General features: G+C 47.6%; 1 protein-coding gene across 1 annotated transcript; it reads left to right on the top strand.

The window, feature by feature from the left end:
• Positions 1–935: 935 nt before the first annotated feature.
• LOC133348061 (U11/U12 small nuclear ribonucleoprotein 25 kDa protein-like) lies at positions 936–11,808 on the top strand. The gene is made up of 6 exons (XM_061560901.1): positions 936–1,088; positions 1,895–2,088; positions 6,754–6,844; positions 7,717–7,822; positions 8,728–8,802; positions 10,774–11,808. The coding sequence occupies exons 1-6, from the start codon at positions 962–964 to the stop codon at positions 10,829–10,831; spliced, it is 651 nt and encodes a 216-aa protein (XP_061416885.1). The 5' UTR covers positions 936–961; the 3' UTR covers positions 10,832–11,808.
• The last annotated feature ends 272 nt before the right edge of the window (positions 11,809–12,080 follow it).

The following is a 12,080-nucleotide window of genomic DNA, read 5'->3' as shown; positions in this document are numbered from 1 at the left end:
GGTTTCAGTCCAGGGTGCTTGCATGTGTGAATCCTGGGTTTTTGAATTTGTGAGTAATGGGTTTCATTCCAGGGTGCTTGAATGTGTGAATCCTGGGTTTTTGAATTTGTAAGTAATGGGTTTCAGTCCAGGGTGCTTGAATTTGTGAATCCTGGGTTTTTGAACTTGTGAGTAATGGGTTTCAGTCCAGGGTTCTTGAATGTGTGAATCCTGGGTTTTTGAATTTGTGAGTAATGGGTTTTAGTCCAGAGTGCTTGAATGTGTGAATCCTGGGTTTTTGAATTTGTGAGTAATGGGTTTCAGTCCAGGGTGCTTGCATGTGTGAATCTTGGGTTTTTGAATTTGTGAGTAATGGGTTTCAGTCCAGGGTGCTTGAATTTGTGAATCCTGAGTTTTTGAATTTGTGAGTAATGGGTTTCAGTCCAGGGTTCTTGAATGTGTGAATCCTGGGTTTTTGAATTTGTGAGTAATGGGTTTCAGTCCAGGGTGCTTGCATGTGTGAATCTTGGGTTTTTGAATTTGTGAGTAATGGGTTTCAGTCCAGGGTTCTTGAATGTGTGAATCCTGGGTTTTTGAATTTGTGAGTAATGGGTTTCAGTCCAGGGTTCTTGAATGTGTGAATCCTGGGTTTTTGAATTTGTGAGTAATGGGTTTCAGTCCAGGGTGCTTGAATGTTTGAATCCTGGGTTTGATTCCTGGGTTGTTGAGTTTCTGAGTCCTGGGTGCTTTAATTTCTGAATTCTAGGTTCGAGTTCTGGGTTTGAGCCCTGGGTACTTGAATTTGTGGATCCTGGATTCTTGAATTTGTGAGTCCTGAGTTTGAGTCCTGGGTTCTTGGGTTTGTTGAGTCCAGGGTTTTTAATCCTGGGTAGGGTTGTTGAGTTGACGTCCCAGGTTTTTGGTTCGCGGCCCAATTCTCCTGTCCCTTCTCACAGAGTGGAACTTCTCCCCCGCTCGTGAAATGGAGACCAACGTGGAGATCAAGGCAGATGAGGTCAAGGCAGAGGAGACCAGGGATGAGACTCGCGATGAAGAGACTGGAGGTCGCATAGACGATGAAGAGGAGCGACGAGGTGATGGGGATGGAGGTGAAGTTTAATGATGTAATCGTGTTAATACGCTCGATGATTGTAAAGGAAGTGATGCTGAATTTGAAGGATGGTATTGATGGTAAGGATCGTGGTGATGGTTATAGTGATTATTAATAGCAGCGTCAGTGATATTAATTGCAGTCCTTTGTCAGTCCACTGCTGGATTAAGGCCTCCCAATGCCATGTCGCTCACAGAGGTTGTTTGACCATACTTCACGCTGGGTGATGGAGGTTGGGGAAGGAGATTGGTCCAGGACTGATGCAGATGTCACTCGCTACTAATATGAGCCGTGGTCGGTAATTAATCGTGTGGTGCGCTAACCATGGCACCACCACTCCACCAGTCCATGGTCGTAGCTGTGGGCAATTGGTGTGGATGATTGTGGTGATAATGATTAAGGTTGCGATGATGGTGGCGATTGTAACACAGTTTTTGTTCCTGGGTACTAAGTGTTATTTTTTAATTGCTTATGCCTAAAAAGTATAGAAAATGACTATTATTCCCCACAAACAAAAAATTACAAAAAACTACATTTCGATCGCAACACTATCTACGCGACTTTACCGAAAGATCCAAGAATATGAATTCCTGCAGTCACGAAAGCTTTAAGTCAAGATTTATTACTGTCCTGGTCAAAAAAGCAAAGTTTGTGGGGAATAATAACCATTTAATGTACTTTTGAGGCATCAGCAATTAGGAAATAAACACTACCCAGGAACAAAAAAAAAGTGTTTTGTTACACAGTGTTAAAACAATGACGGTGATATTTGCGTACTTGATGTTGACGTTTCCTGTGATGAAGCTGCTGGTGGCAAAGTTCATGAAGATGCCAAACGAGAGCATGATGAGGAAGATGACGATGATGAGGAGGATGAGGAAGACGATGATGACGAGGAGGACGAGGAGAAAATGAGCCACACGCAGTTCCTGGATGTCTTCCAGGAGGGCATGGCCAGGATACTTCAGGACCCCCTGCTGTGCGACCTCCCTGTGGGGGTCAGTGGGGTGGGGGGGTGGGGGGGTGAGGGAGGAGGTAGAGCAGTGGCACAGCGGTTCGTGCGCTGCGCTACAAATCCGAGTTCAATTCCCGCTCGCAGCCAACATCGGTGACGAATATCTGAACCTGTCGGTCCTGGGCCTCCCCTAGGTCGACTCGGCCTCAAATGAGTACCTGGTGCAGTGTGTAAACATTGCCACTGAGGAGACAGGCGGGCAGGGCTATACAAGGAATCTTTGTCTTTGGAGGTGGTAGAGTAATGTTTCTTCATCGTCATCGTCACCATAGCCTATGATTCTAGATTTGAAGCTTTCGTGACTGCAAGGATTCATATTCTTAGGTTTTTTCGGTAAAGTCACGTAGGTAAAACATTAAAATTAATAAAAGTAAAATAAAATAAAAATCACGACGTTTCGGAGGCAACACAAGTCTCCGTCATCAGGTGGGACCGTCACAGCCAGATTTGCTGCATCAAGTGAGGCAATGATTCAAGATGTAATCCCTTAAAAGCAAGTTGAGGAGGGAGGAGAGGGGAGGGAGCTCATCAGAATGTGGTAGCCAATGAATGGAACGTATCGGGAGGGAGGGGGGCGGGGCTCAAAGACGGCACGAAGTGCCACGTAGAACGCATCGGGAGGGGGAGGGGGGCGGGGCCAAAAGAATGCACGACGTGGTACACGAGAGTCGGCGACGTGGACGTGGTTGTGCGCAAGCAATCACTGCTGCACACGCCAACGCATTGGACAGAGAGGGGGAGGGGAGGCCAAAAGAGAGTGTGGGGTGCAAGTGTACGTGGACATGTGTGTGTACAAGCACCTGTTGATACACATGACAGAAAAGAACGAAAATGCCCATGTTTATACCAGTGCTGGCTGAACAATGAAGAGAGTACTGTTAAACACTGGGGATGTTAACACTCGGTAATGTAAAGTAAAATAGTGCCTGTCAGATAAGATGGTCTACAAATGTTTAATTAAGTCTTTTTTGCGTGGTTGATAACATCTTTCCAATGATTACTAAGTTTGTACCCATCATCACGGTTGAAATTATGTCCAATGGTGATTGCTACATTGGAGAAACGAAACGTCATGTTTCTGATCGTGTCCGCGAGCACAAGTCAGATCTGAAACATGGCAGAACTGATTCTTCGGCCGTTGCCGATCATTGCTACAACTCGGTGGGCTCTCATGAAATTGTCTTTTCCGAGACCAAGGTTCTCTGCAAACCTCCTGGCTACCATCAAAGGTTTGTACACGAAGCCATACAAATATACAAACACAGACATAATTTCAACCGTGATGATGGGTACAAACTTAGTAATCATTGGAAGATGTTATCAACCACGCAAAAAAGACTTAATTACACATTTGTAGACCATCTTATCTGACAGGCACTATTTTACTTTACTTTACCGAGTGTTAACATCCCCAGTGTTTAACAGTACTCTCTTCATTGTCAGCCAGCACTGGTATAAACATGGGCATTTTCGTTCTTTTCTGTCATGTGTATCAACAGGTGCTTGTACACACACATGTCCACGTACACTTGCACCCCACACTCTCTTTTGGCCTCCCCTCCCCCTCTCTGTCCAATGCGTTGGCGTGTGCAGCAGTGATTGCTTGCGCACAACCACGTCCACGTCGCCGACTCTCGTGTACCACGTCGTGCATTCATTTGGCCCCGTCCCCCTCCGGATGCGTTCTACGTGGCACTTCGTGCCGTCTTTGAGCCCCGCCCCCCTCCCTCCCGATACATTCCATTCATTGGCTACCACATTCTGATGAGCTCCCCCCCCCTCTCCTTCCCCTCAACTTGCTTTTAAGGAATTACATCTTGAATCATTGCCTCACTTGATGCAGCAAATCTGGCTGTGACGGTCCCACCTGATGACGGAGACTTGTGTTGCCTCCGAAACGTCGTGATTTTTATTTTATTTTACTTTTATTTTAATGTTTTACCTACGTGACTTTACCGAAAAAACCTAAAAATACATAGCCTATGACCTCATCACTTATAACATTGGTCAACACATTTTTTTTGGCATAAGGTATTCCAACGGTTTTAAGGTAATTTTGAGGTGCTGCTTCCAAATCTGGCATCAGTTTTTGTCTATCACATCAGGTTTTTTGAGATATCAAATATTGCATTTTCAATAAAAACTGCAGAAGAAAAATATTAAATAAATGTGGATATCTACATAAAAATTATATTATAAACGCACTATCCTAAAAATACAGCACCATAGTTTAACACTAAAGCAGTCACTGACTCGCAACAACTTGCAATCATAAGTGACAGAGTTAATTTCGGGTCAAATCAATGAAAATGGGGTATGCCGATAGCATAAAATGAGATGTGATAGAGCAAATCTGAGATCAGATTTGGAATCAGCACCCTGAAATTAGTCTAAAACAGCTGCAAAAGTCCGGGCCAGAAAAAAATGCTTTTTTTGTTGACCAGTTTAATGTACCCCATCTGGTCAAATCTGAGATGCCAACCAGGATTTTACATGAATAGTGTGTGGAAATTAATAAGCCTTTTTTCACACATCTCTCCCTCTATATAATTTTTTTTTTCTTTACACATTCTCGGCCTTCTGGGAGCGCATCATTCCGGCACCATTGGTTCAACATGAGTGAAACTGTGGACCGGTTTCGACAATCATTGCCTCATCAGCAGAGTCGGGCGTGTTTGAATCTGCTGGAGGACTACCAGATTGTGTACAGGCCTGTACCCTCTCTCTTAGATATGGGTCCTAGTTTGATGCAAAGCGTGTGGATTGGCAATCGCCATGCACACAGAGGTAGTTATAGTGCAGCACAATCTATTGTGCTCCGCTACAATGCTCCCACGTTTGTACTACTTGTCCTAAATTCACACTGACGAACACGGTAAAGTTTGGTCGATCAACTCCCCACGACCCGTATCGCGTAGGCAGGCTGTCATTTAGCAGTGGATGTACAGAGTGGTCGAGATGTCTTGTGACCCCCACCCCCCCCACCGAATTTATTGACCCCTAACATTTTGTTCCCTTTGCTTATTTATTTGTGTTTTAAATAAACCTTACTTATTTATTTCAGATGGCTGATACGAGTTCATATACTATTGAAGAACGGCTTGTAGTGAGCATATGGGCGCATGAAAGATCACACACCAGAAAAACTATGAAAGATGTCCGAAAGGATTTTTGTGAAAGATTTAACAAAGACGCTCCACCAAAATGGACAATACTGAGGTGGGAGCATAAGCTGTTTTCCACAGGATCGATATTGGACAAAATAAGGACTGGGAGACCTTCTAAGCGAAAGGAGCAATGCGCAGCAGTTGCCCAATCGGTCGAGCACTCGCCCGAAAAGTCACTCCGAAAAAGATCATCCGAACTTGGTATCCCAAAAACCACACTGTTAACGTGCATGAAAGATTATCGTAAATTGAAATCTTTCAAGCCTACGTTTGTCAACGAGCTAAGCGATGCGGGCTTACAAAAAAGGAGCGAAGCTTGTGGCCAGTTTGGTGAAGTTTTTGAGACGATCCCACAACGTGGTAAGGTTTTTTGTTTTTGGACGAATGTTGCAATTTATCGCAGTGCACGTAATAGAAATGTAAAACATTTTTGGAGTAAAGTTAATCCACGTTATTACGAACGGTCAAAACATAATCCACCACATGTTATGATGTGGGCGGCGATATCAAGCAAACATTTGTTTGGTCCTTATTTTTTTGCTGGTTCTGTTAACCAACGTTTGTATCTAACCATGTTGAAGGATTGGTTTGTTTCACAGCTGGAAAGTTTAAATCTTCTTGGGCTTGTTTGCCTTCAGCAGGATGGGGCACCTGGCCACTACGCAATCTCTGTTCGAGAATTCCTAAATTAAGTTTTTTGGGGGATAATTGGATAGGCAGAGGCTCAATAAATTTGACACCACCGCATAATTGGCCTCCGAGGAGTTCTGATCTCTCCTCCTGTGATAGCTCACCATGGAGATTTTTCAAAGGATGTGTCTCAAAAGAAAGGTACAGGACAACAGAAGAATGGAAAGATGCTCTTAAGAATAATACATTTTTCTGAAGTGGATCTGGCAATTTTGCCTAAAATGTCTCGTAGGAAATGCCACCAAAGTCGATGCTGGTTCTCGGATAGACTTGCTGGACCCTTAACATGGACATTATTAATATTGACAATGATGATATTTAATGAAGTGATATATTGCTAACATTACATTACACACCCATTAGTATGTAAAAATATTCAGTTTTTGATAAATGGCGGTAACAAGACGTCTGGACCACCCTGTACATCGTCATCCGCGTTGTCATCGTCATAAAATAGTTCACAACGGCATGGACCCAACATCCCAGTCCAGGGTCCTCAAGATTTTTCATCAACCAATTACAGCGCAATCAAAGTGGTAACGTACGAGAATTGAGCAAGTTTATTCTTGTAAGAACTTGGGGGGGGGGGGGGGGCGGAGCGGGGAGAGGGGGGGGCTAAGAGACGACGAGTCTGAATTCCCAGAGCGGAGCAATGCGAGGGAGGGAGCAGAAGAGAGGAGTGTTGCGAACTGCGGCAGTTGGACGCGTTGTGGATGTGACAACGCGGCAACAATATTCTGACAAAGCAGAGAGACTGTGACCACGACTGCTGTTGCCGTCGTGCTGCGCAGGTGACGCTGGAGGAGATTCGGTCCCAGATCGCCCTGGAGCACGGCCGCGCCATGACGGTGCGGGTCGTGCGCGGAGACGGCGATATCCTGCGTAAGGAGACACCGTTCGGCCGTGCGATGGTGGTGATGATGTTGGTAGTAATACAATGATGATGGTGGTGGTGTTGGTAGTAATATAATGATGGTGGTGGTGGTGGTGTTGGTAGTAATACAATGATGGTGGTGGTGGTGTTGGTAGTAATACAATGATGGTGGTGGTGGTGTTGGTAGTAATACAATGATGGTGGTGGTGGTGGTGTTGGTAGTAATACAATGATGGTGGTGATGTTGGTAGTAATAGAATGATGGTGGTGGTGGTGTTGGTAGTAATAGAATGATGGTGGTGATGATGTTGGTAGTAATAGAATGATGGTGGTGATGATGTTGGTAGTAATACAATGATGGTGGTGATATTGGTAGTAATAAAATGATGGTGGTGGTGATGTTGGTAGTAATAGAATGATGGTGGTGGTGTTGGTAGTAATACAATGATGGTGGTGATGGCGTCGATGATTGTGATGGTGGTGGTAATAATGATGATGATAGTGGTGGTGTTTGTGGTAATGATGAGGGTGGTGGTGATGATGACTGATGGTGATAATGACTATGGTTGTGGTGATGATGGTAATGGTGGAGATGTTGTTCGTGGTAATGATGGTGGTGATGGCGTCGATGATTGTGATGGTGGTGGTAATAATAATGATGATGGTGGTGGTGTTTGTGGTAATGATGAGGGTGGTGGTGATGATGATGACGACGGTGATAATGACTATGGTTGTGGTGATGATGGCAATGGTGGCGATGTTGTTCGTGGTAATGATGGTGGTGATGGCGTCGATGATTGTGATGGTGGTGGTAATAATAATGATGATGGTGGTGTTTGTGGTAATAATGAGGGTGGTGGTGATGATGTGTGTGGTGCAGCGGTCGTCGTGCAGCAGGATGCGTCGGTGCTCGACCTGAAGAAGGCGCTGCGGCGCCACATGCAGCTGAAGATGGAGCGCGAGTCTCGAACGCGCCTCGTCAGCTGGTGCGTCACCACTTCGCGTACATTGTCATCGTCAGCCGTGATCTGTCCACTGCTGGATGAGGCTCTTCCCATGCCATATTTCGCGTTTTCACAATGCAACGCTTCACACGGAACGATTTTACTTCTCTGTCTCCGTGGCGTGAGGGTCGTCCGCTTGGGCGCATGACCTCTTTCATCTGCCATTCCATTGTTGGCCTCGACCACCCGGCCGTCGTCAATTCCGGCGATGACGTGTCCTGCCCACTTAGCCTGATTTAATAGTCGATGTGATGTCTAGAACTCGTTGCTTTTTTGATCGTGCCTTCATCTTCTTTACCCTTGCTTCAATCCAAAGCATTCACCTTGGCATGCTTTGGAAAAAATTTGATGTATATCACAGAGGATTGAAATCTTTCTTTACATTAGGCATATATGAACGTGCTTAAATATACAGAGACTCCCGTAGAGTTTCACAAACTCATGCCATATACATGCTCACATGAGGCATGTTTATTTTGTGACGCACACACCGAAGTGTAATTCATTGCCCAGCCAGTACTTCTGCAGAACATGCGAGTGCGTATGTTCGCGTGTGGAGCGGTGACACAGTGGTCAGTGCACTGCGCCACGAATATCTGAACCTTAACACGCCTGTATTATTGACGGAAAGGCTAAAGCCTATTCTTTTTTCATAATTTTTTCTCATCATCTGAACCAGTTTTGGGCCTCCCCTAGGTAGACTCGGCCTTAAAGACTACCACGTGCAGCGTGTGAACATCAGCATTGGGGAGACGAAGGCGGCTAGGCGTTGAGCCGGCCACCCAAACCATCGTGTAACCCTGCCGGCTTTCGTGGGTGCTCACAAACAGCAGCACTTGTCCCAACAGTCCGTTAAGGCTACAAGGGGGATCTTTGTCTTTGCGCAGGAGGTACGTGTGGAGGACCTACCACATGGTGTTTGAGGGTCACCAGCTGCTCGATGACTCCAAGCTGCTCAAGGAGTGAGTTTCGGCATCCACCTCGCGTCCACCCACCACTGGGGGGGGTGATGACGACAGCCCTCCCCCGCCCCCCCCCCCCCCTCTTCACGCGATCCCTCGCTGTTCTCGTCATCTCTTCGACCTCCCGGTACGGGGAGCAACAATCAAAGTCAAGGATCGGAAACCAAAGATGGTCCTTACCAGGCCCAAACAAACGCTGCCACTGGGACCCCTGGCATCCACTTGCAGATGCTGTAATGCAGAGATCCGTAGCAGCGCAGAGGATTTACACTGCGCTGCTACCACTGAGAAACCTCAAGCCTCTTAAGTTGACGCTGTATTGTTTGGTGACGCTGCATCGTGCAGCGGTGCATGAGCACAAATACAAACTCAATATGCTCGTCAACAGCACTGCCGGAAAAAGAAAGATATCGGTGATTTTATTTTTGTGCGCGATCACCCTTCCACATAGCTCGTAAATGGAGGTTCCAGAGAGGTAGTGGACAAGAATCCGTGGGCTGCACATTACACCGTGTTTAAATGTTTGCTGATGAACACTTTTCAATAGGCATATCATAAGTTACATATTAGTTCCTATTGAGTAACAAACCCATCGGTATTGACAAGTGTATTAATGAATACACTTATTTATACTGAAAGTAAAGTTTCATAAGATGTTGCTGTCACATTCTATTATGGGAAGAACAGTTGTACGTCAACACTGGGTGGGTAATAATTCACCTCCCCACCCCTCAACCGGTCCACAAATTGCCACGATGATCCGGGGGTCGCGTGATTCAAGAGCGCAAACATTCAACAGGTGCATTGACATGGGTGGCAGGAGACGTGAAGAGGCTTTGAAATTAAATGGAGGTTTACTGGTAGGAACCTCCTGGTTACACCAGCCCACAGGGGATTATTGTGTCTGTCCGTCGTGCAGGGAGGGGCTAGGTGGGGAGGGTGGGGCTGGGTGGGGGGTGGGAGGGGCTGGGTGAGGAGGGAGGAGCTGGGTATGGAGGGGAAGGTGGGGAGGGGTGGGGAGGGGGTGGGTGGGGATGGGCTGGGTGAGGAGGGAGGGGCTGGGTGGGGAGGGGTGGGTGGAGCTGGGTGGGGGGTGGGAGGGGTGGGGCTGGGTGGGAGGGGTGGGGCTGGGTGGGGAGGGGAGGGGCTGGTCACCCCGTGGTGCCCTTATAAAACTCAACGTTTAGCCTACTCACGCCGGCTTGTGCCCACCCTCACAGTCGGGCATATTTGCACAATACACCACGCCGCCGTTGACCCTGGCCATTGACCGAGCAACCCAACGTTCCTACCAGCTCCCTCCGCAGGAATGTGTTCTCGACGATTTCAGTATTTGTGGGATGTCTATAAATAGATCACACTTTATAGTGCATAATACCTGTACGCGTTTGTGTATGTGCAGTCGTGTACGTGCTTGCTAAGAGCACTTGCCCCAACAGTTTCAGGGTGTACGGGGGTCTTTGTCTTTGGTAGCGTAGCGGCTAGAACACTGCACTACGAACCTGACGACCCAAGTTTGATTCCCGCTCATGATGCTTGTCTGAACCGGTCTTGGGCCTCCCCTAGGTCGCCTCAGCCTCAAATGTGTACCTCGTGCGATGTGTAAACATCGCCACGAGGAAAGCAAAGGCGGCGGATATGGTACGAGCCACCAACCACCTCGTGTGCCGTACCAGCCTTCCTAGATGCTGCTCACTAACAGCACTTGCACCAAAAAAGTATGTTAAAACTATACGGGGGATCTTTGTCTTGTGCACTTATGCGTCTCCCTGCTCTAACAAGCAATGTAACCCGGTCTTGATTTCCCATAAAGTGACTACTCATTTTATGGACCCAAGACCAATTTGATGATGACAATGATGACGTTGATTCAATGATGAGGATGATGATGATTGGCTGACCGGAAGTGCAAGTCTCAATGTCTGACCACGGCCGCATCTCCAATGAAATGAACGTCTCCTGTCGCCACAGCTATGGCATCCGGAACCGCGACGAGGTGACCTTCGGCAAGACGCTGCGCAAACGGTAGCCGACCATCGCCGACCCAGGTCGCCGGGTCGACACCGCGGCAACTTGGTGTTGACGTTCGTCACCGTCGCCGCCGCCGCGATGTCTCAACTCGACGGACGGTGTTGGCTGGACGAGACCAGGAACCAGAGGTCGCAAACGGGTTTTGATTCCTTACCCGTACACGGCCGCACCAGGGTCGCAGGTACCCGTACCCGTACCTAATCGGGTACGGGTAGCCGGGTATCGGGTAGGGCACGTGTATCGGGTAGGGCACGGGTATCGGGTACCCGATTGCGACCTCTGGGATGAAACCATGTTGCAAGCGTGGGTGGGTTGATTCTAGGAACTTGAATTGTGAGAAGAGACAAGACGTTGGGAAATGAGTGACAAACGGTTACTCACCAGTGACTCACGGCCTACCCGTACCCGGCCGTACCAGGGTCGCAAACGGGTACCCGTACCCGACTGGGTACGGGTAGCTGGGTATCGGGTAGGGTAGTCGGGTATCGAGTACCTGGTTGCGACCTCTGCCAGGAACCCCGAGGGAAAGGGGGACTAGTGACACTTGGGAGGAGATCAGATACCGATGACCTTTATTACATACCATCTGAGAACCGATTTGAGAACGAGGCATTTGGGAGGAATCCGTCGGCCCTGAGATATAAGCTCGTGGAGATCATGGCTGCATTATTGAGCAGATGGAGACCCAGGGCAGAGTACACGGTTGAGACCAGCAGCCCGGGAAAATTATGGGAGATCAGGAATGCCCAGGAGAAGGCTGAGACCGAGAGAGAGAATATCGAGGCCTAGAGGAAAGGCCCCTTACCCAATATTTCAATTGTCGGCGAGCACGCGTCTAACCAGGCCACCCACAGGTGGGAATGGTTTCTTTTTACAGTTGTTCTGGTTGTCGCGACTACGGCATTTGAAGATGGTAATTGCGATGGCGTTTCTGCGGACGTGAAGTAAAGAAATAAAATTTCCCCGCTTTCCTGAGACATTTGAGTGGCGTGTGAATGTGTCATGTTCTCCGTCCAGCCACGAACCACCAAGAACCCCCCCCCCCCCACCATCGAATACAATAGATTTGGTTTTGCGTTTCATTCCATCGACCCTGCCCTCTGAGATTATTCGACACAAAAAGGTCAACAATCTCTGGGTTGTGCCAAGCGGAGTGGTGGCATTGTGGTAAGCACAGTGAGTGCGCTCTGAACCCCCAACGACTCAAGTTTGATTCTCGCCTACAGTTACAACAACTTTCGGAGCAA

The sequence above is a fragment of the Lethenteron reissneri genome, chromosome 26, assembly GCF_015708825.2.
Source record: "Lethenteron reissneri isolate LAM-NWPU_2019-01 chromosome 26, ASM1570882v1, whole genome shotgun sequence".
NCBI classification, from domain to species: Eukaryota; Metazoa; Chordata; class Hyperoartia; order Petromyzontiformes; family Petromyzontidae; genus Lethenteron; species Lethenteron reissneri.
Note: the sequence above shows the minus strand (reverse complement) of the source record. Positions and strands in the feature narration are given on the sequence as shown.

What these genes read in the sequence shown, in the direction of transcription:
- LOC133348061 (XM_061560901.1), top strand. Translation starts at nt 962, where the DNA reads ATGGAGACCAACGTGGAGATCAAGGCAGATGAGGTCAAGGCAGAGGAG. An exon ending in ACGAGGTGATGGGGATGGAG is followed by an intron (nt 1,089 to 1,894) that starts GTGAAGTTTAAT and finishes CCTGTGATGAAG; the next exon opens with CTGCTGGTGGCAAAGTTCAT. An exon ending in CGGAGACGGCGATATCCTGC is followed by an intron (nt 6,845 to 7,716) that starts GTAAGGAGACAC and finishes TGTGTGGTGCAG; the next exon opens with CGGTCGTCGTGCAGCAGGAT.